The 27687-nt window shown below is 33.5% G+C and overlaps 2 protein-coding genes across 8 annotated transcripts in view; one reads left to right on the top strand and one right to left on the bottom strand.

Moving 5' to 3' along the window:
• Positions 1-22570, top strand: LOC106068336 (valine--tRNA ligase-like). 3 transcript variants are annotated; one of them, XM_013227672.2, is made up of 25 exons: positions 1-153; positions 8496-8562; positions 9335-9432; positions 9609-9735; positions 9896-10046; positions 10194-10275; positions 10754-10873; positions 11041-11149; positions 11258-11440; positions 12019-12247; positions 14263-14344; positions 14477-14553; positions 15713-15773; positions 15899-15974; positions 16123-16193; positions 16282-16407; positions 17236-17340; positions 17517-17664; positions 17828-17955; positions 18224-18379; positions 18898-19104; positions 19701-19812; positions 20291-20466; positions 20707-20859; positions 21226-22570. In XM_013227672.2, the coding sequence occupies exons 1-25, from the start codon at positions 58-60 to the stop codon at positions 21298-21300; spliced, it is 3015 nt and encodes a 1004-aa protein (XP_013083126.2). In that variant the 5' UTR covers positions 1-57; the 3' UTR covers positions 21301-22570. The 3 variants fall into 3 exon arrangements, with proteins under 3 accessions (XP_013083126.2, XP_013083127.2, XP_055897643.1); XM_013227673.2 differs by having other exon boundaries at positions 37-129; XM_056041668.1 differs by lacking the exons at positions 1-153; positions 8496-8562; positions 9335-9432; ... (1 more) ...; positions 9896-10046; positions 10194-10275 and adding an exon at positions 10567-10614.
• A 108-nt stretch (positions 22571-22678) lies between these two features.
• Positions 22679-27687, bottom strand: part of LOC106068338 (tudor domain-containing protein 5-like) — a 50150-nt gene continuing 45141 nt past the window's right edge. For 4 of the 5 annotated variants that reach the window (XM_013227675.2, XM_013227676.2, XM_056041666.1 and 1 more), the window contains 4 exons: positions 26502-26666; positions 24946-25084; positions 24773-24847; positions 22679-24597 (listed from right to left, as the gene is read on the bottom strand). In XM_013227675.2, the coding sequence (XP_013083129.2) occupies positions 24266-24597; positions 24773-24847; positions 24946-25084; positions 26502-26666 (711 nt within the window). In that variant the 3' untranslated portion in view covers positions 22679-24265. The remainder of the gene's footprint in view (positions 24598-24772; positions 24848-24945; positions 25085-26501; positions 26667-27687) is intronic. The other variant, XM_056041667.1, reaches the window with a different exon arrangement.

The following is a 27687-nucleotide window of genomic DNA, read 5'->3' as shown; positions in this document are numbered from 1 at the left end:
TTGAACTCAGTCACTGACCTAGATATCCATAACAATAAAAATATGTAAACAAACAAAATGGCTGCACCCTTGGCAATAGTGCGTTACGTTGCGGTACAACGAGTCATATTTGGGCCCCATTCAAAATATGTATGTAGAGCTTCACAAATTCAGGTGAAATTTCATTAGATCTAGATATAGATCTAGATCTATAGAGTTAGAGTATACTATGGTAGATTCTTATAACTGAACTGTCTGAACACCGTCTTTCGGGAACTAGGTCAATTTTTTATTTTATTTTTTTATTTGGTGAAGGTTTAACTTACAAAAAAACTGAAAGCAGATTCTTATTCTGCAACTAAAGGACTATAAACATAGCTGTGTTCCTTTGTATTACCACCCATAGTCAAGATTTTATTTTAAAATAAATTGGGTCACCTCATGCTCCTATTTTGAACGCAGTTTTTGGGCTTTCTCCTTTAACTTTAGTTGAACAGTGAGCACCGGTGTTGAACACCACTATGTAATTGCTAATAAATTATATCTGTGTTACTTAAAAATTATTTAGATTGTAGTAAAAGAAGTAGATTCACTTTTGCAATATGTATTTATAGTCTATTTCCTCATATACACTCTCTCTCTCTCTCTTTATTTATATAGACTATATATATATATATATATATATATATAGTTTATTTATTTAAATACCTATATAATCTATGTGTAGAAACAGACAGAAATAAATTTATATAGATTATAGAGCTATACATTAATTTTTTAATTTAATAAACATGATATTTTCTACTAGGCTACTTGTATTTCCTCTGTCTTTCTTTTAACTCCCATCCAAGGACCCTCTTCTTGTTTTCATAATTTGGATGTTCGTTTTGTGAAACCTTAACATCCCCTCCCTCCCATAGATGCTTATAATTCTTTTCATGACTCTCTCCCCCTTCCCTCCACTGCCTGGTTGGATAGTTTGTGACACTACTCGCTGAGTGTATACCTCTCCTCACCGCCAGCTTATCTTGCGTGATCACCTGCAGTGGGCATGGTCTCTGGCTTCAAATTAGCAGCCCACACTTTTTCTTTCATTCATAAGTTATATATTCTAGATATCTCTATCTAGGTCATGTTTATTCATTGAAAAAATCATAGATTTATTAATCCCAATAATATTTCATAATACGATTTTGCTGTGTTCAAAAAGGAGAATGAGCTGAATTCATTATTATTTGTTTGGACACCCCTTTTTTAAATTTTATTTAACAGCTAACGGTATAAATGTGATTGAAATGTCTTTCTAAAGATGTTTGGAAGCTTATTTTGATATGCCCATCAGCCTATGATCAAACAGGCTCATGATATAGCCTTCATCCCTTATATTGGTATGAATTGCCGGGGGAGGTTATAACAACAGCTTTACATACATGGTTACCGCGAATCTAAATAACTGCCACCTGCTTTGGAAAAACGGAACAAAATTACCGGAACTTATCTAAAATTGGACATGCGCTGTCCCGAAACGTTGTTTTTAGCTCCAAACATCAAAATAAATGAATTACAAACAAAAAAAAAAGCGACCCGTTCAAAAAGGAGAATTCGATGGGGTGTTCAAACTACAAGAGCCTCCTCTATGTGTCTAGATTCTAGATGTAGAATTGTAGATCTAGATTTTACGTCTATTACTATAACTGTAACTATATTATTATAGAGTATATTCTATAAAACTATAACTATAAGACTATAACTTATAATTATACTATAGTATAACACTATAACTATAACTTTGTATGAGTATATATTTTAATATTATAATATTATAATTTTATTAACTCACAAACAAGTTGAAGTACTAGTAACAAGTACTCAGTGGAGTAGCTAGCTATGTGCGGGTGGTGCGGGCCACACAGGGCATCAAACAAAGGACAATTTAAACTTTCTCAGTTAAAAACTGCACAAACTCAGACTATTCTTTAGAAATGTAAACGTTTATTTATTTAGCTACTTTGTTGATATCTTCTATTCTTTCCAAACTTAAATATTAACTAAAGACTAGCCTGAGTTTACTAGGTTTGTTTACATCTCTAATTAACGCACTTTTAGACTTCCACGTTACTTTCTTCAAAGGAAAATACTAAATGGCAAAAAAAGTTTTCAGAAATTGTTACCCCACCAAAAAAAAACAACAACTGTTTAGCTTCCCTGCAAACTCTTTTCTCAAGATCAAGTATTAGGCTACATCAGCATGAAAATGGATTAAACCAGTGATGCCCAACCTTACTCGTCCTGCAGGCCATTTTAATTTCAAACACTCGTGTCGCGGGCCACATCAACGAAAAGATATAAAACACGAAATGAAATTAACCTGATACTATTTGATTAGAAGCCCGTGGGTCTAGTACCCATAGGTAAACAATCTTTTATTCACGGCTCAAATCAAGAATGCCGCCATATTTGTTTCAGAATGCCGTTTATATATATATTTTTTTTTTTTTTTTTTTTAAACAACTCCACTTTCTTTATAAACAAACATGTTGGTTTATCATGTTCTACAAGTAATGATCCGTAACTTTTCCTAGTTGATTCTCAATTCAGAAATGTTAAAGGTCATGGGACCAATCCATTCGAGAACAAATGAGGGGCCTAATGTAGGTAAAGATACATTTTTCAACCTTTTTTTTTTTTTTTTTTTTGGAGAAAAAAAAACGGGGGGATTTTTTATACCTTGTGATGACGTATCGGTGGGCCGGATGGAACCACTTCTTGGGCCGGATCTGGCCCGGGGGCCATATTTTGGGCATCACTGGATCAAACGATAGATGGAGGTTATCACCAAGAACTGAATATTAGGAAGAGACTAGCAGAACATTCAGACAGCTGGGAGGAAATGTGTTAGGGAGGTATTCACAGCGGTGGTCAAGATTTATTGAAACAAGAAGGAAAAAATGGAAGCCCTACATAAAGAGACTCTTGGGCATCATTTGTTTTGCTCTCCAATCAGAATCTGGCACTCTTGGGCCATACAAACAATTTGAAGAAGAATTGGAAGAACAAAAATGAAGGCATTTTGTAGGAGTTAGTGATATTACTATCCTAGTGGACTCAACTCCTGAAGCATCACTGGGTTCGAACCAAACTTACAAAAATACATAAGAATTTATATTGTAATTATGGGTGGTCATGGAAATAGATCAAACAACAATTAAAACTAGCCATCTATTTTTCGATTATTTTTTATTGTATACCTGGCATCTGAAAGTCGGACCTAGCTTCCAACATTGACGGTAATGGATAACGACGAGTCTTTCATGGGCTTCATCAACACTAAGAATAAGCATGCCTATGGAATCTCTGCGGTTATTTTAGAAAAACTACGTTCATATGGTTCAGAAATAATAGACTACGGAGGTCGAGACCAGGGGCTATATGGGCATTCGAGCAAATGCCCAGTGGGACGGTATCCTAATGGGCCGGTAGGACCACAGTAAGCATCTCCTTTTTTGAAATCACATCTGTATTTTATAAGATAAGGGCAGCATGGATGCCACTATTAAATTGTTAATTTTTTTCATAGTATTCCTTTTTCAGGGGAAGGGTTCTTATAGCTAAGTATTTAAAAAAAAATCTTTTACAGACTCTAAGGCCTACTAATTTAATCTAACATATTTTCCGAAATAGTGTAATAGCCTACTTATGTAGAGCTTCATCCTTTTAGGGCCTATACACTTTGCGATTAAAAAGCAACATAAAGCCTTTATTCCTTGTAAGGACACAGTGGTCACAGTAACCATGTGTACGTTTTTTGATTAAAAAGGACATAAAGTCTTTATTCCTTATAAGGACATAGTGTTCACTGTATGTCCATCATATAATATACAATTTATGGGCCGGATGGTATAGAAATGCCCGGGCCGATTTTGATACCCAGTCCACCCCTGGTCGAGACTTAGATATTTGCTGTTCTCATGAAAGTTCAACACTAGGATGTCCAAATCTCTAAATCTGGCAGAATTTGAGCTGCTGAAGCTGAAGTCGATGTAGCTCTATTTTTCGACATACTCTACCATTTCTAGAGGACCTCACTGAAGCCAGTATTACCTTTGCTGAAAGCATATGCTCAGACCTAGGGATTAGTGCAAAGCCTCTTCGTATTGGCCACATGAAAAAGATGCCTAGCGAAATAAATGAAGATTCTGTATTGACACACAAGAAAGAGATACCGAGGGAAATTTATTATCTGTTGTACTGGACTGTTTAAAAGATTATCACAAAATTGAGCACCTTATAAAGTGGCTGAAAAATTTGATTTTTTGTCACTATCCCAACTTTTGGATCCTCAGATTGAAACAAATCTTGAGTCCTCCAAGTGACATTAAATTAACAAAACTGAGTTTCGTCTGGAGCAAAAGAGGCTTCAATGACTAATCAAAGTTTCTTCAGAAGTACCAAATTTTTCAAAACAAAAACCTGGTGAGCTCGAGTTAAAAAAATATCGCCTTTATAGCTCAGTCCCAAATATCGTGATCTTGATTTGCTTATATGTGACGTTTGTGTATACATACACATAGAAGTTTTTAAAAACTAAAGTTCTGGGGGTGGGGAGTCTTCATTTTGCTGTTATGTTTTTTTTTTGAGGGCATCATTAGGAGCTCCTGCACAGGGCATCAAATACCCTAGCTACGCCACTGCAAGTACTACTCTACTGAGTACAACTGGTAACAACTACTGATACTGATACTGATATTCCATACTGATAGAGTATAGACTCAGTATAGCAGAGCAGTAGAGTAGTGATGATAACTAAACTAAATTTAAAAAGTTAAACTAAAACTAAGTTTCAACTAAAATAAAGCAGTTAAACTAAAACTAAAGTTTATAAAGTTTGTCATGAATTTCAAAATATAGTTAAACTTAACTTAAACTAAACTAAAAAATAATAATTAAACTATTCTTTTCATTTTACTTTTTTTTTTTGGGGGGGGGGGGGGGGTGTTGATCTAGACCTCTAATCATTTTACTGTATGCCTACGGTTCGATCTTTTAACATTGTAGAAATACTTATCCATAATAAAATCACAAGATGTTTCTTACATAGATCTATAATATTAATGCACACTAAAATTTGAAAAAAAAAATCTATGTCTTTATCTAAATAAATTTGTGTGCTTGTATTTTAGCCTTGAATTAAAACCTTTAGAAAAGAATGATACTTTTATTTTTTTAAATTATATTAACTTATATAACAGAAAATCTTACTTATACAGGTTAAGTTTAAAATCTCATTAAATAAAATAGAAATTTAGAATTTCACATTTCTAGTAACCCAAAACAATAGAAACATAATTGTTGGAGTTTTATGAAACATTTGACTTGTGTAACTATTTCAGTGTAAAGTACATAGTTCACTAACCATGCCAATGTATTATTTTCTTGTCTGACCATTCAACATACAACACTATTGCATAACTGTTAAACATGCAAGGAAAAAACGTGGGATGGTCTTGTCATTATGGACTGCACACTACAGTACAATAGGCTGCCTACATGTGTACTTCTATCTGACTAAGTTGTTAAAATTAGTCGGACACACAGTCTATTTACTTTTTGGGCAGGGAGGGTGTGTAACTATTTTATTGTAAAGATAGATGTACATGCTTGACTAACCATGCTAGTGTGTTATTTTCTTGTCTGACCACTTGACATTAAGCAAACACTATTGCATAACGTGCGATGAAAAAAACACAGGGTAGTCTTGTAGTATCATCCACAACACATGTACAGCACACAAGCCTACATGGTCTGACCAGGTTGTTGAAATCAGTCAAACATAGTCTACTAAGTCTATTTACATTTTAGTCAGGGAGGGTGTGGATTAAGATGTTTTTTTTTTCTAGAGTTGGTTATCCTAATGCTTGTAGATCTATATAGGCCTAACTGTAAATTAAGAACTAGATCTCAATAATAAGTCACAAGACTAGAATCTTTTATACAATTCAACTTCATATAAGGTTTAAGCTATAAAAAGGGTGTAGGCCTACTTGATGTTCCTGAAGTTAATAAATTATTATTTGCCACAAATGAATTGATTAAACCCACTAAATATTGACCTAACACGTTTATCAGAAATGAAACACCAAATGTGAGAGAGAAACTTTGGAACAACCCCATTCATAATACTGCTGAGAAGTTTTTGGCTACTTCTTTTTTTTCTGCTACTTTCCAATGCAGATATTGACTCCCATAACTTCTACTTTACCCTCTTCAAATACAGACTGACCAAATTGTTGTTAACTGCATCATTTCTTTGATAATCAAAGTTGATGATATCATGTGATCAGAAAACACACAACAAGGATATACCTTGCAATCGCTACCACATGTTGAAAAGTTTTACAAATTGTAATTAAACTTTTAAGTTAGTAACTAAAAAAAATAATTAAAATACGATTTTAACAAAACTTTTTTTTTCTAGTTAAACTTTGGCCTTAATTAATTTTTTTTAGTTAAACTAATAGATTCTAACTTTTTAGTTAACTTTTGGTCATTACTATATAGCAGTATAGTCATAGAGGTCTAGAATCTAGAGACAGAGAGTAAAAAAGTAAGTTGAAAGTCATAACTCATCATAATGGCATGCGGAGCCGGAGTGCGGCATATTTAATCATGATATTTAATCTCTGCTGACAGTGCTGTACAGGCAGTGCAAGTAGGTGTGTTATAAAACATGATCTTAACATGATACTAGTGACTAGTGCTAGATAGTCTACTTAGACTTTAGACTTAAGAGTCTAGATATCTAGTCTAGATTCTAGATCTACTTAGGTTGTACCTTAGCTATTCTAGAAGTTACTAGAACTCTGTCAATGTGAGTGTCTTAGTCATTCTAGTATTCATAGACTAGCCACATAGTCATAGTGACATATATTATAATTATAGATCTGTCCTGCAGGAAGAGTGAGGATGGCAGCAGGCAGAGTTCGAAACCAGGACTTAACCACTTAAACTTAATGACTTAACGACACTTCAGAGCGGCGAGCGCATATCACATACATGGCCAAGCACCCATCAACTACTATAGATTATAGATAGACTAGTATATACACTAGACTAGATGCGTAGATACTAGGCAAGAGTAATCTATATTATAGAATGTAGATTTATCTTAATTATTAATAGTCCTCTGTTGTAGTTTATGGGACAAGATACCTGGAATCAGGTTTCTATGTAGTCATTTTCGTCTAATGAACAGGTCAAGCCCTGCCGCTGCAATTTTTACGCTTTTTTTTTAAATTTTGTTTTTGTTATCTTAAATTCTTCCTTCTCTAATTACAACAGACACCATAGCCAGGCCATTAGACACAATTTTTACCTATACTGTAGCCTACCTAGGTCTAGTGGACCCCTAAAAAAATGATGTGACCCCACTTGTCTAGCCCATTCACTCCACTTAGTGACTGTGTCTTTAAATCTGGTACCTGATCAATCAATAATGGGCCCTCCCACTACTTTTTTTTTTCTGGTACTGTGTTGATGTTACTATACTTAGTACTTACATTGTCATTCAATAATTAGGGCACCAAGGAGACATGGAATAAGAGAGGGAGAGCAGGGTTGTGCCTTTCACTCTGTTTGTTTGTTAATTGTATTAGTTATTAGTATACCCTTTTCTTTAGTAGCCTATCACTTTTGATTGCGTCTGTCTTTTAAAAATTTGTAGCGCATTAGTGATTTACGGTAAAATAGTAATAAAATAGTGTAAAAAAATGTAGCACAGCTTCACAAGTCTTGAAGTCTTGAACAGCTTAATTAAAATAGTAATAATAATAAATGAATATTGGTGTACACCCCCTATTTACAGAAAGGCTATGATACGTATGTGTTTTTTTGCCTATTTAGAAGCATTTTAGATAGATCATGTTTAGCTAATAATTAAATGTTTTTAAAAAATCTCCTTAACCCTGGACCTACCCTCCTTCTGTCCTAGAAGAAAAAGGTGACATCGTCATAACCAGTGCTCTTTGAACCCAAGTAAAACCCTTGTTTTTTAGTGTAAACAAAACTAAATCGGTCTGAACTATAAACAAATGGACCATGAATAAAAACAATACACTAGTTTCATCATAGCTATCAAAATAAAGGCTCATTTTAACCAATATTTTGGGGTGTTTGCTAATATCAGAAAATAGGGGTATTCATTTGACAAAAATGTCTATATATATAATTTTAAGAATTTGTTAAGCTCCAACAGCTTGCACATCAGATCTACTTCATACTATATATTTATTTGACACATTCAATGCCTATTTAACACCTTTAAAGGCTGAATCATTATTGAGAGCTTATTTCTCTTTTGTCCACTCTGCATGTAGTCAAAATTAATTAACATTAGTGACCTCAATCTAATCAGGTTTAATCTAAAAAAATTTTATTAAAGAATAAATATTTATTATTGAAATATGAAAGCTTTTTTTTTTTTAAAAAAGTAATCACACGAAATCAGTTTATTCCTCCAGGTCTGTGTTTTCTATCATTTTCAAAATGTAACAAACAAATTCTCAAGTGCAGCTATTGCTAAGAAAGGTAAACAATTTGTGTTGAATTTAAATGCATAAATATTGAAACATTTTAATCAAGAATTCCAAAATCCCCCAGGTATGATAATGAACAGTAATCTGTTCCTTTTTATTTCTGCCACTATGGAGAGTCTTCAGATAGCTGGTATATTTCTAGGTTGGTGTGGATTCTCCCTCTGGTATTCACCACAAATTTGACTGAGGATTTTTCTTTCAAAAGTATTCAGCAGATTTTCTGAGAAGCCAACTAGTTTTAAAGAAGACTAATTCTAAACAAAAATGTTTGAAATTTTCTTAACAATTAGCAAACAATACAAACATGCATCATTTTAAAAGATAGTCTATCATATTCCAAATATTTTTAGAATTTTTGTTGTGAGGAATTTTCAATTAATACTATTTTCCTTTTATGGTTACAATATCTGATAACATCAAATTTAAGATAGTACCAGTCAACTTTAAAATAGTACCGGCCAACTTTAAGATAGTACCAGTCAACTTTAGGATAGTACCAGTCAACTTTAAGATAGTACTAGTCAACTTTAAGATAGCACTAGTACAAGCTGATGTCTTAAGTTTTTTTCCTAGCTGCCTTGGTTGCAAAAATATGCAAATTGGTTTTGTTTATTTATGAAATCTTATTTGGAAAAATAACTTTTCTTGGATCATTATTGTTTTATGTCTAAAATTTTTTTAAAAAATCAGTACGCCTAATATTTTTTTTTATCAAAGGATAAGTGAAATTCTAAGCATCATTTTTGTTTTTACACTTTTTAAAGATGTCTCCACCCCTATGAGCAAAACTTACCATTCTTCAGAAGTAGAAACCGAATGGTATGACTGGTGGATTGACAAAGGCTTTTTTACTCCTCATAAAGTAAGATCAAGATGTATTTTTATAGAGATAGTATATCAAATCTAAATAGTAGTGACAATTATGATATTATTGATTGAATGATTCAAAATGAATCACTCAGGCTATGCTGATAGTTTAGTTAATTTACCAAGAAGCTGTTTTCATTTGTATAACTATTGTTTGATTTCTTCCATCAGCCTTCAGACGACCAGAAAGTATTCTCACTACTCTTACCACCTCCTAATGTAACAGGCTCACTACATTTAGGTCATGCTCTGACAGGCTCAGTTCAAGATGCGGTTGTAAGATGGCACCGGATGAAAGGTACAATTAATTGTGCATTGATCAAAAGCATATATCTCAAGTTTTTCTTAAAAATAAAATTGGCTAATTTAAAATGTTTCCACTATTAATTGTCCGACTGTGAAAAAAAAAATTATTATTTTCTCAAATCTTTGAAATGAATACATCACATTGTTGACAGGCTACACAACAGTTTGGATACCAGGTACAGATCATGCTGGTATCGCCACACATGCTGTAGTAGAGAGAAAGCTGATGAAGGAGACGGGCAGGACAAGGCATGACTTAGGAAGAGAAGCATTTGTTCAGCAAATCTGGAAGTGGAAAGAGGAGTATGTATGTTAAAACTATGAAGAACTATTTTCTTTTTTTTTTTTTAGTTCCTCTAGACGATCGGGGGAGGGGGGGGGAGTTGTAGGCCAAATGTATGTTTGAAAACTGGAATAAATATCTGTGTTTGAATGAACTTCTATTTTTAGACATGGTAGCACAATTTCAAACCAAATGAAGCTGTTAGGTTTGTCACTGGATTGGTCCAGAGAATATTTTACTCTAGACAAGGTCAGTTTACAGTATCTTGAAAATTAGCTTTATATTTGTGTTTTAAAAATGTTTACTGTATTTTTAGTTATATTTTTTTTTCTTAGTGTACAAATTTAAACAAAAAAGAAAAGAATATAACTAAAATTACTGTCTGTCCAAAACTGTTTTTAATTTTTAAACTAAATGCAGAGAGTTGCCTTGGATTTTAGTTCTACTTAGCAATAGATCATGAATAATACATTTTCAACCTATAAATATTCTTTGCTTAACATGTAAACAAGTAATTCAATTTTGTTTGGAAGATGTTTAACACTGTTGTAACTTGACCCTATTAATGCAAGTCTGACTGAAGAAAATGTAAGCAGGTGTTTTCAAGCTTACTACTTTTACTAACACTAGAAAATAAAATACAAATAAGAATAATGATGACATTATTTCTAGAGTAGATTGAATGTGTTCGTGTTAAATAGAATATATATATATATATTGTGGTCAGAGATTGAATGAAGCTGTGAACAAAGCCTTCTGTGAACTCTATTTAAGGGGTCTAATCTACAGAGACAAACGCATGATAAATTGGTCATGTGCATTGCAGTCTTCAGTGTCTGATATTGAAGTAAGTCTTTTAGACAGTTTAAGAAATTATTACAATTCAGAAAAAAAATAATTTTTTTCTTTTTATAAACAAAAATATGATTTTTTTTAAAAGGATTTCTAGAATTTTAATTATTAAAAAAATTTTTTTTTGAATAAAATTAACATTGTAATCAATAAATGTTTCAGGTGGATAAAAAATCATTTGAGGTGCCAACTTTACTTCAAGTCCCTGGTTCAGAGAATGGAGTTCAAGTAGGAATTCTTTCACGATTCGCTTATCAGATCAAGGATTCAGGTGCGTCAGTACAGACATAGTCAGTTGATAATCCTCTACAAGGGATATATTTTAATCCTCTACAAGGGATATATTTATTTCTTAATATTGTAGGTTTTGTTTCTGCAGATGAAAAGTTGGTTGTTGCTACAACAAGACTCGAAACAATGCTGGCAGACACCGCTGTTGCAGTCAATCCTCAAGACATCAGGTATTCTCATCTAGTGGGCAAGCAACTCGTACACCCTTTTGACAAGAGTAGGCTTATTCCCATCATCGCAGATTCATTTGTTGATATGGAGTTTGGCACCGGTGAATAATCTTTTTGTTTCTAAATCCTCAGTCTGCCTTTTAAACTGCATTGAAATATTTTTTAAAAAGTTTTGTGTTTGTAAAGTGATTACTCAGAATCTTGCAAATAATACACTTTTATTTTAAAATCTTAAAATCATTTTTATACTTATACCAGATTTTTACTGTTTGACTGCATTTTATTTGTAAAGCAATTTTAAGGATACCTCTTTTTTTGTATAAAAATTTTTTAAGGATACACATTTTTGTTTTGTATAGCATTTTTTAAGGATAATTTTTTTTAAAATATATTTTTTAAGTATCCTTTTTCAACCTATCTCTTAAGTAGAGCAAAGTTTTAGCATTAAGCATTTTGAGAAAACAAGATTATAAGCCTTTTTAAAAACTGATGGACAATACTTTGAAAAATGTTCCTGGTTCTAAAGTCTTTGCTCTTGACCACACAGATGTTTACATTAAACCAATTCAGTAATGGTAAAAGATCAAACTGAAGTACCCCATGCATTATTATATTTGTCTTTTGTGTTTCATTGACATGAAGAGTGTGCCACTAAAAGAAGATTTTTGTTCTCTATCAGGTGCTGTTAAAATCACACCTGGTCATGACCCTGTTGACTATGAAGTTGGCAGACGTCATGGCTTGCCAATCATTGAGATTTTGAATGATGATGGGACACTACATAAAGATATTCCAGACTTTGGAGGTCTGGGTCGATTTCAAGTCAGGAGGAAGCTAAAAGACACACTAAGTAACTTGGGTCTCTACTGTGGTGACACAGGACAAAGTACAGTCTTACCCATTTGTAGGTAGGAAGATTATTTCTTAAATGTTTGTGCAAAGTAGATCTATGTGATGACAGTCTGAGCTAAGTGTTATTCTAGTGCCACCACTTTCAACTTGATCTTTTCTATTTACTGTAGCATAAGAATAATGAGATCATGATCATAAATTTGGTATTTAGAGGTTTTGTAGCTTATTCACTTGTGATGAATAGCATTTGATCTAGATCAGTGATGCATAACTTTATTTGTCTTACTGGCCTATTGATCTATATCAGTGATACCTAACTTTATTTGTCCTACAGGCCATTTGATCTATTTCAGTGATGTGTAACTTTATTTGTCCTACAGGCCATTTGATCTATTTCAGTGATGTGTAACCTTATTTGTCTAGCATGCCATTTGAACTAAATAAGTGATGCTTAACCTTATTTGTCTTATGCGCCATTTGAACTAATCAGTGATGTGTAATCTTATTTGTCTTATGGGCCATCTATATCAGTGATGTGTAATCTTATTTGTCTTATGGGCCATCCATATCAGTGATGTGTAATCTTATTTGTCTTATGGGCCATCCATATCAGTGATGTGTAATCTTATTTGTCTTATTCGCCATCTATATCAGAGATGCCCAAATTTATTAGTCCTGCTGGACATTTGAACTCTCATGTTGTGGGCCTTCTTACTTAAAAGATTCTAAAAAAAAAGTCATAGACCCAAAAAACATTTATTATGCCCTTATCATTACTGAAAAGTGTGTTCACACTAGAAAGTTCTTGTACACTTTGTAGTCATCTTTAATGCTTGGCTTTCAAGATTCAGAAAACATTCTTGGGCAAGTTGGATCATTCTTTCTCTTAGGAAGGAAATATTTATCTGCTGATGATGTTGTAAAAAAGTACAGCAGAAATGATGCCTAATGTCAGACACACATAATGCCAAGAGCAGCAGAAATTTTTAAGAAGTAAAAGTAACTGTCAACTCAGGTTGCTGAAGATGGGGAGTTGAACCAATATGTTTGGATTCAAAACATTTGAGATGGGAAGTTAAACCAATATGTTTGGATTCAAAACATTTGAAATGGGGAGCTAAACCAATGTGTTTGGATTCAAAACATTTGAGATGGGGAGCTAAACCAATATGTTTGGATTCAAAACATTTGAGATGGGGAGCTAAACCAATGTGTTTGGATTCAAAACAATTGAGATGGGGAACTAAACCAATGTGTTTCGATTCAAAACATTTGAGATGGGGAGCTAAACCAATGTGTTTGGATTCAAAACATTTGAGATGGGGAGCTAAACCAATGTGTTTGGATTCAAAACATTTGAGATGGGGAGCTAAACCAATGTGTTTGGATTCAAAACATTTGAGATGGGGAGCTAAACCAATGTGTTTGGGTTCAAAACAATTGAGATGGGGAGCTAAACCAATGTGTTTGGATTCAAAACATTTGAAATGGGGAGCTAAACCAATATGTTTGGATTCAAAACATTTGAGATGGGGAGCTAAACCAATGTGTTTGGATTCAAAACATTTGAGATGGGGAGCTAAACCAATGTGTTTGGATTCAAAACATTTGAGATGGGGAGCTAAACCAATGTGTTTGGATTCAAAACATTTGAGATGGGGAGCTAAACCAATATGTTTGGATTCAAAACGTTTGAGATGGGGAGCTAAACCAATGTGTTTGGATTCAAAACATTTGAGATGGGGAGCTAAACCAATGTGTTTGGGTTCAAAACAATTGAGATGGGGAGCTAAACCAATATGTTTGGATTCAAAACATTTGAGATGGGGAGCTAAACCAATGTGTTTGGATTCAAAATATTTGAGATGGGGAGCTAAACCAATGTGTTTGGATTCAAAACATTTGAGATGGGGAGCTAAACCAATGTGTTTGGATTCAAAATATTTGAGATGGAGAGCTAAACCAATGTGTTTGTGTTGAAAACAATTTTGCACTTTCTTCTTAAATAGATATCCAAATGCTTATCTTTACAATTGATTAAGTTAAACTTAAAAACAAAATCTTTCTGTAGTCGTTCTGGTGACATCATAGAACCAAGACTAAAAGAACAGTGGTTCTTAGACTGTCAGAATATGGCTCAGCTAGCTATGCAGGTATTTATTTTTTTTAGTCACATTTCTGGTTGTTGTTTTTTTTGTCCAGACAACTAATCTTCAAAATCTAAGCAGGGTCTTCAATTTTGGGACATTTTTGTCATTTTATTACTTTTTTGTCCTTGTCCACAGGCAGTAGAGTCTGGGCAGTTGAACTTAGTTCCTAAAAATAATGAAATCATTTGGTGGGAATGGCTCACAAAATCTCAGTAAGATGTTTGACAATAACCAAAATAATTACATTATTAAATTATTAACATGCTAAAAACATATTAATTTTAACTTACTTTACTAATAGCTTTTATTATTAGTTTTTATTTAATGAATATGGAAATTTCCTTGTCTTTCAATTACCACTGACTTTTTTTCACTTTTACTTACATTAGAAGAAATACATTTTAAAACTTAATCTAGTTATATTTCTTTAGCCTAGGTATATACTTTTATCAGTTTCCTCCAAGATACTTTGTCTGGTGGCCTTAAGTGGAGCTTTTGCCAGGTGGCCTTTAGTGAAGTTGTTGTCAGTTGGCCTTTAGTGGATTGTTGCTAGGGGTTACACCTGGAGTTAAAAAAAAATAAAAATATGAAGCGATAATGCAAAAATCATTCAATTTATTATCTAAAGTGACAGAGCAAAGATTTTGAGGCCTAGGTCTCATTGGTCAATATGGTTTAAGAATCTCTTAAATGATTAAATGAGCACTGTTCTTCTAGCCTCATTTTGATCATGCCTTAGTTTGAAGCTGCATTTCAACATATTTGTCTACAGTCTTGTTTGTTTTACATGCAACCTTATGTAGCTTAATTAACTTATCCTGATATTTCTGGCAACTAAATTGCTAAGCTGTATTCAATTTACAACTGAGCTGTCCAGTTACGACAGTCAAGGTACAATCCTGTGACATCTCTCTTGTTTACTTTCCATTGGCTCATTACAAGACTTGAATACCAGACTTTGTTTTTAGTGCATAAGCATTGATGAATCATCTCTCTTTAGGAGGGAATTAATTATGCCATAGATTTCTTCACTCCATATCATCTCTTTTCATTGTTCTCAGTTTTTTCTTTAGAGTTTATAGCATGAGGACTTTTTCCTAGACACACAAAACATATGTCCCATGAAATTTAAACTCATCAAAACATTACTTTCAAGAAAGGTCCAATTTCTCACAATTTACATTTGCAATTACTATTTTATTTATTATTCCTTTTTTTTCCCCTATTATTAGGTGCAAACTTGTTTTAGTTCAAGATTAAAATAATCTTTCTAGCTTTGCTTTATGTAGGCAATGAGATTTGACTTTACAGTTTGATTAGCAATAGATTTACACAAGTTCAACTAGTATTATTTCCATTCTGTTACTGAAGGGATTGGTGCTTATCAAGACAACTCTGGTGGGGACACAGGATACCTGTATACACTTGTAATGTAAGTCTGCTGGACTAGTGGAATCATAAAGATGCATGGTTGAAAGTGAATATTTAAAATCACAGACACAATAACTACTTGACACAATGATAATTTTTGTTTGTAACTTTGTGTGTTATTTATAGAAAAGTAAAGAGACAACATGTGCAATGAATGAAGAGGAAGCCAAGGTGAAATTAAAATCAGCATCTGTTTATCAAGGTTGTGAATACTTTTATTTGAATATACTATTGCTATCTTGTTATTTTGAGTTTTCTTATATATGTGATGTGTGTGTGTGTGAATGTTTAAATAAGAGCCCTTGAAGCAAGAGGTGCATATATAAATATAATTACATTTCTCTTCTCAGATGATGATGTTCTAGACACTTGGTTCTCATCATCCTTACTTCCCTTCTCTGTCCTGGGCTGGCCACAGAAAGTCAGTATACGTTATAGCCAAATAATATTTTGTTTAAACAAATATCTAATGGGAACTTTTAAAAAATAAAGTTATTTTTTATTTCCAGACTTTAGATTTAGAACAGTATTTTCCTCAACAACTTATGGAGACTGGTCAAGATATTTTGTTCTTCTGGGTGTCCAGAATGGTTATGTTGAGTTTAGAGCTAACTGGCAGGCTTCCGTTTCATAAGGTATAGCTTTTAAAAAACTTTACTGTCACTTCATTTGCTTTGGAAGTGCTTTTAGTTTTTATAGATAGATAGTGTTTTACAAAATTTGACTAAAATAAATTGAATGACTGTTATACTAATGCACAGATAGATCCACTCACTTAACATGCCATACTTTGAGACTATGTAACAAAACATAGGTTGTTGCATACATTCACTACCTATTGTAATGAATTGAAATATTACATATTGAAGACATTGACAAGGTAATGTGTCTCACTTTCAGAACAACAAATCTATGTTGAGCATTTAAAAAGGGTCTCCTTAGAAGTTTTGTTTTCCTTGCATACTTCTGAATACTTCCTAAACAATGCCAATAGTAGATGTTGCACATATTTCCAGCATCTTTACAACAGCATTATTTGAGATATGGACATGACTGACAACACAAATACAAAGCACTTCTTCCTGCAGGGGCTAAATGTATTTATACCTCTATATAAAACTTTAATGTGTGAGAAGTTGATCAAGTATTTTTTAAAGTGCTGACTTCTCAGTTTGAGAGTTGGTAGCTTTCAAGATCTCAAAAAAAAAAAAAATGAGAAAAGAAGCAAGCATATCTGCATCAGACCAAACCTATCCATACCATGTGTTATAAGGAGTTACATATACACACTTTTATTAAAACATATTTTTGTTTACACTAGCCTTTGGCTCTACATAAGCTGTCAGAGGAGCCCATGATGTATTTATCTCCTACAATTTTTCTATCACCATTTTGAGACTAGATTCCAATGTAAAGAAAAGGATTTCGTTGAAAGTTTCTACTGCTCGTTCCTTCTATTGCAGGTGTTGTTACATGGAATGGTGAGGGACGCTCATGGACGTAAAATGAGTAAATCTTTAGGGAATGTCATTGATCCCTTGGATGTCATCAAGGGCACAACACTTCAGGTTAATATTGCAGTTGTGTCCTATCTAGCAGTGAATGCATTTTGACTTCATCTTCAAATATAAATCTATATATACATCATGTATTATGTATGCTTATTAGTCAATAGGTCATAACTGTATGTTAAAATACAAGTCCTTATATACATCATGTATTAGGTCTGATTTTTTCCCCAAAGAATTTAGAGAAACGACTTGAAGAAGGAAATTTGAATCCTAAAGAGATTGACACTGCAAGATTAGGGCTTCACCAAGACTTCCCTAATGGTATTGCCCAGTGTGGAGCTGATGCACTGAGATTCACTTTGTGCTCACTCAATGCCAAAAGTAAGACTAGAACTTTAGGTCTCAGTTTTATAACTTCTTCACCATTGAAAAGAAATAATTAGTTTCAGTTTTCTGGTACTTGATATAAAGATAGTTTAGAGGAAAAAAAAAAGTAATTATTCAAAGCTGGACTAAAACTAGTGGTACACATTTTTGTCTACAGATGTTGATATCAACTTTGATGTAACGAATGTGGAAAGTAAATTGAGGTTCTGTAACAAAATATGGCAGAGTTTCAAATTCATATTTTCTAAATTGCCTTCTGACTTTAAACCTTTGAATACTCTTGAGGTAAATGTAATGGTGTTGTAAATAGTTGTTGTTAATTCTTAGACATAGAAACAACATACAAATTTGATGTAATTCGTGGACACAGATACTATATTAACTCTTATGAAAACTTTAAATTGTTTTGAAATGGAAATAAACAACCAAAAATTTTGTCCTAGTGGAATGTATGATTTATGAGAAAAAGTGGTCAGTTTTTTTTTCAGACTAGCCATAAACTGGAAGATCTTCATGTAATAAATATTTCTGTAGTTCAATTGTATCATTCCAGCTGTATGGTAAAGAAGATGGCACTGACCTATGGATATTAAGTAAACTTAGTATAATGGTGCAGCTGTGTGAGACACATTTTGCAACTCATAATTTCCATCTGGTGACTGCAGCCTTGCAACAGTTTTGGTATCAGGAACTCTGTGATGTTTATTTAGTGAGTGCTATGTGTATATCTGTGATGTTTACTTTGTGACTTCAATAAGTGCTATGTTGTTTCAATATAAACTAAAAGATGAGCATGTAATAAATATTTCTACTATAGTTCATTTGTATCATTCTAGCTGTATCATTTCTTTAATACCTGTGGTTATAAACTTTTATGTTGTTCTAAAGAAATAGAATAGATCAATAATGAGAACTTGCCTGTACAGCTAATCAATGAAAAGTTTTTTTTAACTTTCAAAACTAAGCTTTGACAGTTTTAATAATTGGCTGTAATTACTTTTCCAAAAAAAAAAAAAAAACTGTTTTGAAATCTCGATAGCAGTCTTCTTCACTACATGACTGGTTTTATCCAGTTAGTTCTCAATTTTTCTATAAAAGTACTTACAGTTCCCTAAATAAAGCTATTCCTATTACTCTGGTTTTTAAAAAAACAACCCATATGTTATTGAAAAAAAATGTTTAATATTTAGATTATGAGTGAAATCTTTTCACTGTGCTATTCTGCAGGAATCAGTGAAACCAGTGTTTCAGAGTGATGATGTGCAGTGGCAGGAGGCCATTCAACAAATACTTTTCTTGTGTGCTGAAACCTTTGTCTTGGCTGCTGCACCATTCATGCCTTTTTTGTGTGAAGAGCTCTATCAGAGGTTACCATCCAGAGATGTGGGCAAGGCAGAGAGTGTCTGTATAGCAGAATATCCAAAACCTGACAAGGTAAACATTTTAGTAATGCAAGTTATATTGGCATTTTAAAATTTCGTGTAAGATCATTGAAAATCTGCTGATTAATTAATAAATAATCACAATTACACAATCATTTTCAATTAGTATGCTGGTTGACAGAGTATTAATATCTTTTTTTGTATAGCACTTCTCTATGCTCATTTGTATCTGGTTCAGATACTGTTTTTTTTTATACATGGGGGAATCTGGGAGGTTTCCAAGCTGCCTGTCTGTTAACTTGTAGAACTTTCTGACCCCAGAAAAAAGTGTTCTCTACTTATCTTATCTTATATATTACAGACGTTACTTCAAAAAAGAAGATGATTACGTCCTACGCGTCATGCATTTAGTCATGCATATTAACCAATGACTTAAATTCTGCCAAGTCATAGGTTTTCCTGGCTAGCTCAGGCAACCCATTCCATGCTCTAATAGCGCTAGGGAAGAAGGAGTATTTGTACAAATTTGTCCTAGCATATGGGACGAGGAATGTACTTCAACTGCTATCTCTTGCTAGATGTTTATATTATAATTCTAAACAAATGCCAGTCCAACACTCTAAAATTGATTTGATCATGTTTGAATAGTTTCACTGGAGTAATGACTCTGTGCACACCTCTATGGAACAGTGTCTAGAAATTATTCACTACATTCAGAAGTTAAGAAAAGATTTTAACATCATGGGCACCAAATCAAAAGGTAAGATTGCCACACACTCAAAACACTTAGGAATCATGCATATCTTAAGACAATAAGTTAATTCACACACATTCATTCACACACAGCAAACCCAAATAAATCATATTGTACAATGCAAAAACACACATTCAAATCACATTGTTCAATTTACTTACACAAATTAAATAGCATTCATGTATACACTGGCACATCATGATATTCAATACACTTCAATTATAACACAAAAAATTATTCTGCACATATGCACACACACAACTCTCACAAGTAATGTTGAGTTATTTTTATGTACTTATCATATTGTAGCTTTGAAAACAAATTCAAATGAACTTGAGCCTTTCAATTCTAAAAACAAAGCCCCACCATGAGACACGTATAGTTGCATTAGCAAGTAGATTTCTTCTTCAAGCATCAAGTAACAAGCTATGATGTTAAGACTCTGTTGTTGTTTCAGTATATTTTATTAAGTCAATTGTTTCAGCCTACCTTCAAACAGACAATTCTGTCTATAATGAACTGTTGACTCTACACAAACCATGTCTCTTGTCTCTGTCCAAAAGTGGAGATATCAGAGTGATCAAACCCTCAGACCAAGTGACAGAAATGTGTACTGAAGTTTATGTTAATCCTGAGCTCAAGGTCAAGGTTGAGCTGAAGGTAACACTTTCGACTTTCTTTGTTTATTTATTATTACAATGCTAGCTCTTTCTGGGTTTTAAAGTATTACTGTGTTGGGTCTGTCGCACAACTATTCTCAGTTTTGGCTGTTTTGTTTCTGATAGTCTTTGTTTACTCTTCTTGTCATTAGATATCAACTGAAGATGACATTTATTGCAGCAGGCCATACTTGCTATACTCATCAGTTGTGTGAATATTTCTGTTCTTTCCCCACTGCAGGGAACTTCAGTAGATTTGACTCAAGAACTAGATAGACTTCAAAAGAAAAAGGAAAACCAAGAACAAGACAAGAAAGAGTTGAATGAAAAACTTGACAAATTTCTCAGGAAAAACAAAGGAGACTCCCAAAAGGCAATCCACTTAAAAAACAAGGTGATTTCTTCAGTGATCTTTGAACCAACTTTTTTTGATGAGCAAAACTTTCTGTAGCTGCAGTTAGGGTAACAAATTAATATAGAATTTCAAAGAGCATGCACATAGGACTATGTACTGTATATAAAACTATACTGTACATAGGAGTATGCTGTTTGTACTAGATTAAAATTTAGTAATGTTTAGATCTTTTAGAAAAGGACTTTAAATATTTATTATTTAATGACTAAATTCTTGTTCATAAAAAATGGTACCAGTCTAATCCTAACTGCAATTATTCAACTCAGGAAGATGGTGCTAGACATTCACATTATTATTTTGGTTGTATAATATTCAAAAACAACCTTTTTTGTTTAATATTGGCAGATTGCTGCACTAGACAAAGATGTTTATAAACTTGATCAAATGATTCAAGCTCTGCAAGGAAACTATCAAAGATGAACTTCCATGTAGAGAAAATTGTTACTATAGGAAGACTGATTGATGTGATAAAATGTGTACTAATATTGTTTCATTGAAATGTCAAAGTGTTATTCTTTGTAATAAATAAACAGTGTATTAAATTAGTGTGTAAATCCTTTTGTGCTATAAACAGCTGCAGGCAAAGCTTCTTGAATCTATTAGCCAGAATTGCCAATGCAACTTCACTTTCTCTAAATAAGTTTGAAGGCTAAAGATCACAGGGAGTCTACAGCTAGTTTGCACAACTGAAATAACGAGAATGGACCCACTATAACATAGGCACCTATCAAAGACTTTTTTATGTGTGCTCCCTGTTAACATGACTTTGTCCTTTTAAAGACATTTCTCAGAAATATGCAGAGGTTGAAAAATAGTCTTCCATTACAACACATTTTTTATGAGCTCCTTGAGTCTCATAAATCTGGAAACCAGACCTTGACACACCATTAAATATTAATGCAACTGTTTTTAAGCTTATGAACATCATTTGGGAGTTAGTGTCTTAAAGGAGGGGAGAAACAGGTTGGGCATATGTAATCACATTTTCACCCTTCTTTCTGCTATTCTGGTGTATGGCATCTGCAATCCGAGACCCTTCCTTTATGCTCACTATCCATTTGGATCTATCCAGTGCCACCTCTTCCCAGTTGCTAGTGTTGATTTTGAAAAGCTTCATATTGCGTTTGCATACATCTGTATACCATAAAAATGGGCGACCAGTGGCTCTCCTGCTTTCTGTTAGATCGCCATATAGAATGACTTGTGGAAGTCAGCTTACTGGCATTCTATGAACATGGCCAAGCCAGCCAAGGCATCTGCTGCTGATAACACAGCAGATGTCATGGCACCCTGCTCTTTGAAGCACTTTCTCATTGGTTATTTTATCTTGCCATCTTATTTTAAAGATCCACCTTAGGCATCAGATCAGACATCGGAAGACATTCAGCATACATACCTGTATGTATAGTTATGTATATAGACAGTGTATTCATGAATCAGTCCTTGAGAAAATATTATCATTTCAATATAAATGTTATCTTTTGAAGCCATTCTGAAGTGTGGTCGAGAGGCTAAGTACGCTTGAATTTGGCTACTTATAAAGGGGGTTGGAGGTTCGACACCCTACTTGAGCAGAGTTGTGTTTACTGAGTGCCTAAAGGCAGCACTGAAAAACCTTCTCCCAGATACCCCATCCCCCCACTGGTCCACAAATCAGTTTGGACCATAGCGCTCTGAGCATGCTATAAACATGAAAGTAGCACTATATAAAAACCAAAAAAAAAAAAAAGGCCATTGCCTGATTGCAGAGTATTGCTAGAAGATTGATTTCTTTAGTAAATGTATTCAATACCAATAATCATTTTGTATTTGGTTTAATATAACATTATTAGAATGTGACAAAGCCAAACAAAGAATAAACATTGGACTGAATTTTAAAAAAAAATGTTTAACTCATATACAGTTCCTATTTACATGTACACCACCTCCTTCAAACACTGGGCAGAATGGCACACAGTTGGCTAGAAAAATGTCATAGTTGAAATGGATTCAATGAGTCTTTAAAACAATACTGAAACAGATGAACACAACATAACAAAATCATTCATCACATGACTGGGAAGTTTTTGTGGAGAAACAGACAATTGATGAACATTATAAAAAGCCTGAACACAATGTAGAGTGAAATAAAGATGAGACTTGAACTAATCAACTAAAATGGTGGCCAGAAAGACAAATTTTACTTCACAATGTCTACTAGACAAAGCAACAAAAAAAAATAAAAAAATTCAATAGACATATAAACATACACATTCAAATAAGCTGATAAATAAATTACAGGGATGATGATGACGATCTTCACTTAAGGGAATCAAATGTTTTGCTGACAAAAGGAGTGTCTTCATTTTTAACTTTTGGGGATGCTGGGATTTATTTATAGATTTCAGAGCATTCCCCAAGTCCACACAACTCTAACTTGTTTAAGGGAGAAGAGAGAGAGTTGTCTAGGCTATTTGCCCCCTTATCTATCTACTAGTAGGACACAGAACAGGTGATACTTGACCTGATCCACAAACTATCAGAACAAAACAGTATTTCTAAAGTTACTAGAAAGAAGAAAAACTTTTAAAGATAAAGCCAGTGCATGATACACATGGATTTAATTTTGCAGGAATCAAAATGCAGAGTTAACTCTAGAGAACAAAACAAATATACACTGCTGCAACAAAGGAAGCACAAACTATACTAGACGACTAGATAATCAAAATACACTTGTAATTCATTAAAGGCTTGTTCAGATCTATTAATACAGCAAAATGAAAATGTAAACAAGAAAGCTTTCCCTGATAATAAATAGAATAAATTTGTTAAATATTTGTTTTTCCTTTTAAATATTGGAAAGATCATTACCGGGTACTTCAAAGAAATCATTATTTACATTATTTATCATATAGTGTACAGAACTAGGCATATTTTACTTGTCGGTCATATATTGTACAGATCTAGGCATGTGTGAGTTGTCTGACATAGTGTACAGAGCAAGGCACATGTGACTTGTCTGACATATAGTGTACAGAACTAGGCACATGAAACTTGCCTGACACATAGTGTACAGAATTGTTACAGCCTAGCTCAATTTTTGTTCCAGGGAAATTTTGATGTAAAACTTGTAAAAAAAAATGTCTACATAAATGGCATGAAAAAGTACAAGTCTCAATTTGTTTAACTGACTAGAAATATGTACTACTTGAAGATTTGAATAAACACAAGAAAAGAAAACTGAACAATAAGAACTCTTGAAATGCAGTAAATATAATTCAAACAACAAAATTAAGGACTTCTGTCTGAAGCCTCAGATATGACCATTATATCACAAAATGCAATGATGTTTGTTTTTCTGGTCAACAAACTAAGAAAACTGCTGTTATACAGATGAAAAACAATATTAATGTGATGTTGTAATGTTGGACTGGGCAGCTAAGTTCTGAAGTTGTTGTATCTGAAGGAGACGGCTTCGCTGTAGTGGTGTCAAACCTGGGGCACTTGCTGACACAGTTGTATTTTGTAGGCAGGTGTTGTAGCCTGGAGCCCCAGCACTCGGCTGGAAGTTACTTGGATTAGCAGACAGTAAGTCTGATAGATTTGAGCTGCTGGCTGCTGAACCCAGTTGAAGAGATGCTAAGGCACTAGTGAAAGCATTCATTTGTTGTTGCTGATTCTGTAAAAGCCATGTGTTCTGTTGAAGCTGCTCACTGGGCGTAAAACTGAAGCTGTTGCCTGGGTTGCATAAATGGAAAAGTTTGTAGAGTAAAAAACTATAAGGTAAACTTTCAACAAATATGCAACATGTCAATAACTTGTTATAAATTTAACAAGATTATGATGCTGCTAGAAAACATTTAGAAATTATTGTTATCATATTAAAATATATGCAATAAAATAATTTGTGTACCTGATGCTTGCAGCAATGTTGGTGCTAGTGAGCTAAGCACAGAGGAATGTGATGATGGAAGACCAAATGATTGTTCTAACAAAAAGAAACAAAACAAATTGTAAATCTAACAAAAGGAAAACCAACAAACTGACTGATCTAATAATCTAGAGCACCAGTACACTGATACTGACCTAAAGCTGAATGCTGTAACTGAGATTGTAACATCTGTTGTTGTAATGTGGCCAGCAGCTGCTGGTTCATCAGGCCTGGGTTCACACTGGGATTAACTGAAGACTGCAGTACACCAGGAAACAGAGAACTCAGATTAGACTGGATAAACACAAATACAATTCTTCCATTAGACAATAACACATAATTTTGTTACAAGACAAATTCCAACAAAAGCAATCAACATTTAGACTTGTAGGAACAGAAATATGGGAGAAACTTTTTTTTGTACAAAATGGAATCTGAGTTCAAGCTTGATATTCCCACTTGCAATCCTCCCTCTAAAGTTACTATTTTTCCAATTTAAAAATTCCATATCAAGAATGAGGAAAATAGAAAGTTGAACATGAAGACGAATTCCTCATCAGATTTATCATTAATAAATATTGTTTACAATGCCTCTGTGCAGAAATAGGCTTGTATCCTATTTATATTCATAATAGCCAGATATTACCCGCAGCCTGCAGGCTTTAGTTTTGGTATTACTAATCTATGAATTGGATTTAGATCTATGTCAATATAGTATTTCTAATCTAGTGAATTGGATTTAGATTTATGTCAAAATTGGCGAATGTTCCTTTCAAATTTTTTTTCTTTTGCCATGAAAATAAAAGTAGATTGTAAAAATTAGCTTAGCTGTTAATCCGACATATTCATATAAAAAAAATATTGTGAAAAAAAGCTAACCCAATTTGAAAAGTTTTGTTTTTTAATGGAGATAAATTTGGCTATTTTTTATATTATTTTTTGGGATCCACTGTTGTGGGAAACATACACTATGGTCTCTGCCGTGATGTAAGGAACATTTATGCCAAGTTTTATCAAGATTGGTCAAACGGTTTTGATTTATATGTGAGACATACATTACAAATACCATTTCAAAGAAAAACAAAGTTTTGGAAGTGTTACAAACAAGTATAAACAATTAATATACAGACGTGAAGTCATTCACTAGCTACAACTTGGCATCTGTGTTTTTTTTTTTAAGTTTTGGATGTAATACAAACAAGTAACAAATGTTCCAGACTCCTGTGGAAATTTGGATTTTGACACTGGTAATTAAGATGTTAATTAACAAATTCGTAAAATATTATCATTATGACTCATTAATATACAGTCTATGATATAATCTTGATATTAACATTTAATTATTTTATTTTACTTTTGCTATTTTTCCAATTCTCTACACAAAACTTATCTCCCTAGGCTTAGTATATTTTTTTAAATATACATTTTCATAAAAAAACAAATACAAAATTAATTAATTACACCTAACTGATTAAGTAATTGGTTGATTTTTTTTTTATTGCTCCATGTGTTGTCATTGATCATGAGCATGTATGCAAAATTTGATGACTATTGGATGAGTAGAAGTGGTTGAAAAATCTAATGCCGAAATCTCAGCATCGAAGAAAGATACAGAGTGAGTTAATATAAGCATTGTAATGTAGCATCTTTAGTAAAACAGTGACCAGAGCTATATTTTAAAACAACAACCAAAGAAATCAAGGACTCTTACATTTGATCTCAAGGCTGCCTGCTCTTGCAAGACTCTGTTCAACATGGCAGTGTCAGAAATGGCAGGCAGTGAGCTCTGAAGCAAAGTGTTTTCTAGCTGACTCTGGAGTATAGGAGCTACTTTCTGTGTTGTTTTGGCTGCAGACAAATCTTGGCCCATCACATTCTTTTAGCAAAAGAGAAGCAAAGTATTTTCTACATTTTAATCCTGAATAAGGAATGACTCATTTATCATTCAGATCAACAAGGAAAAAGTTGTTAAAGAGGGTAGCACCTGAGGACCAGAAAGAGATCATCTAGCTTGTGATGGCCTGGGTGAGACCAAGCTATTGATAGCTTTCAAATATACAGCTAGAGAGATTTAATGAAAACAGGCTTAAAGGAAGTCAATATGCATACAGTAGAAAACCAGTTTTCAATAGTACAAGTTCCTTGTAAAATGTGACAGCATTAACTGTGTGTTAATATGTGATTGATTTTAACCTCATTACATCAGCATTATGGGACAAGCTCAGTAAGTTAGATATATCTGGCACTTGATAAAATGTACATAGGGGGTGAGATGACTGAGTGGTTAAGCGCTCAGCTTACGAACCTGGGGTCCTGGGTATGAATCTTGGTGAAGACTGGAATTTTGAATTTCGGGATTTTTAGGGTGCCTCTGAGTCCACCCAACTCTAACGGGTATCTGACTTTAGTAGGGGAAAGTAAAGGAAGTTGGTTGTTGTGCTGGCCACATAACACCCTGCTTGTTAACCGTTGGCCATAGAAACAGATGACCTTAACATCATCTGCCCCATAGATCGCAAGATCTGAAAGGGAAACTTTACTTTTTTTTTTACTTTTATAAAATGTACAGGCTATCATAAGCTACAGCTGATCATTTCCCTCCTCTGTAAAACACTATCAGTGCTAAACTCAGCTAATATTTGAAATTAAGCAGGTTTATTAGAAATAAGCTGGAATACTGGACCTAAACAGTGTTAAATATTGCATTGTTTAGAGAACCTAGAAATGTAAAAAAAAAACAACTGATGTTTAGCACCATGTCTCATTGCTACTGGTCACTGCAAACACATTCCTCCTCCCCCCTCCAATCTCTTGGCACCGAGGACACTGGATGTACCAAAGTTTCCGAGGACTAATTGTAGCGAAAACAGGAATCGTATATAGGTCAGAACAGAGCC

The sequence above is a fragment of the Biomphalaria glabrata genome, chromosome 9 (assembly GCF_947242115.1).
Source record: "Biomphalaria glabrata chromosome 9, xgBioGlab47.1, whole genome shotgun sequence".
Classification (NCBI taxonomy): Eukaryota; Metazoa; Mollusca; class Gastropoda; family Planorbidae; genus Biomphalaria; species Biomphalaria glabrata.
Note: the sequence above shows the minus strand (reverse complement) of the source record. Positions and strands in the feature narration are given on the sequence as shown.

Coding starts and splice junctions, on each gene's coding strand:
- LOC106068336 (XM_013227672.2), top strand. CDS start 58: ATGGCTGCACCCTTGGCAATAGTGCGTTACGTTGCGGTACAACGAGTC. Junction 15,975..16,122: donor ATCAGCATCTGTTTATCAAG/GTTGTGAATACT, acceptor TTCTCTTCTCAG/ATGATGATGTTCTAGACACT. Junction 18,380..18,897: donor AACTCTGTGATGTTTATTTA/GTGAGTGCTATG, acceptor GCTATTCTGCAG/GAATCAGTGAAACCAGTGTT.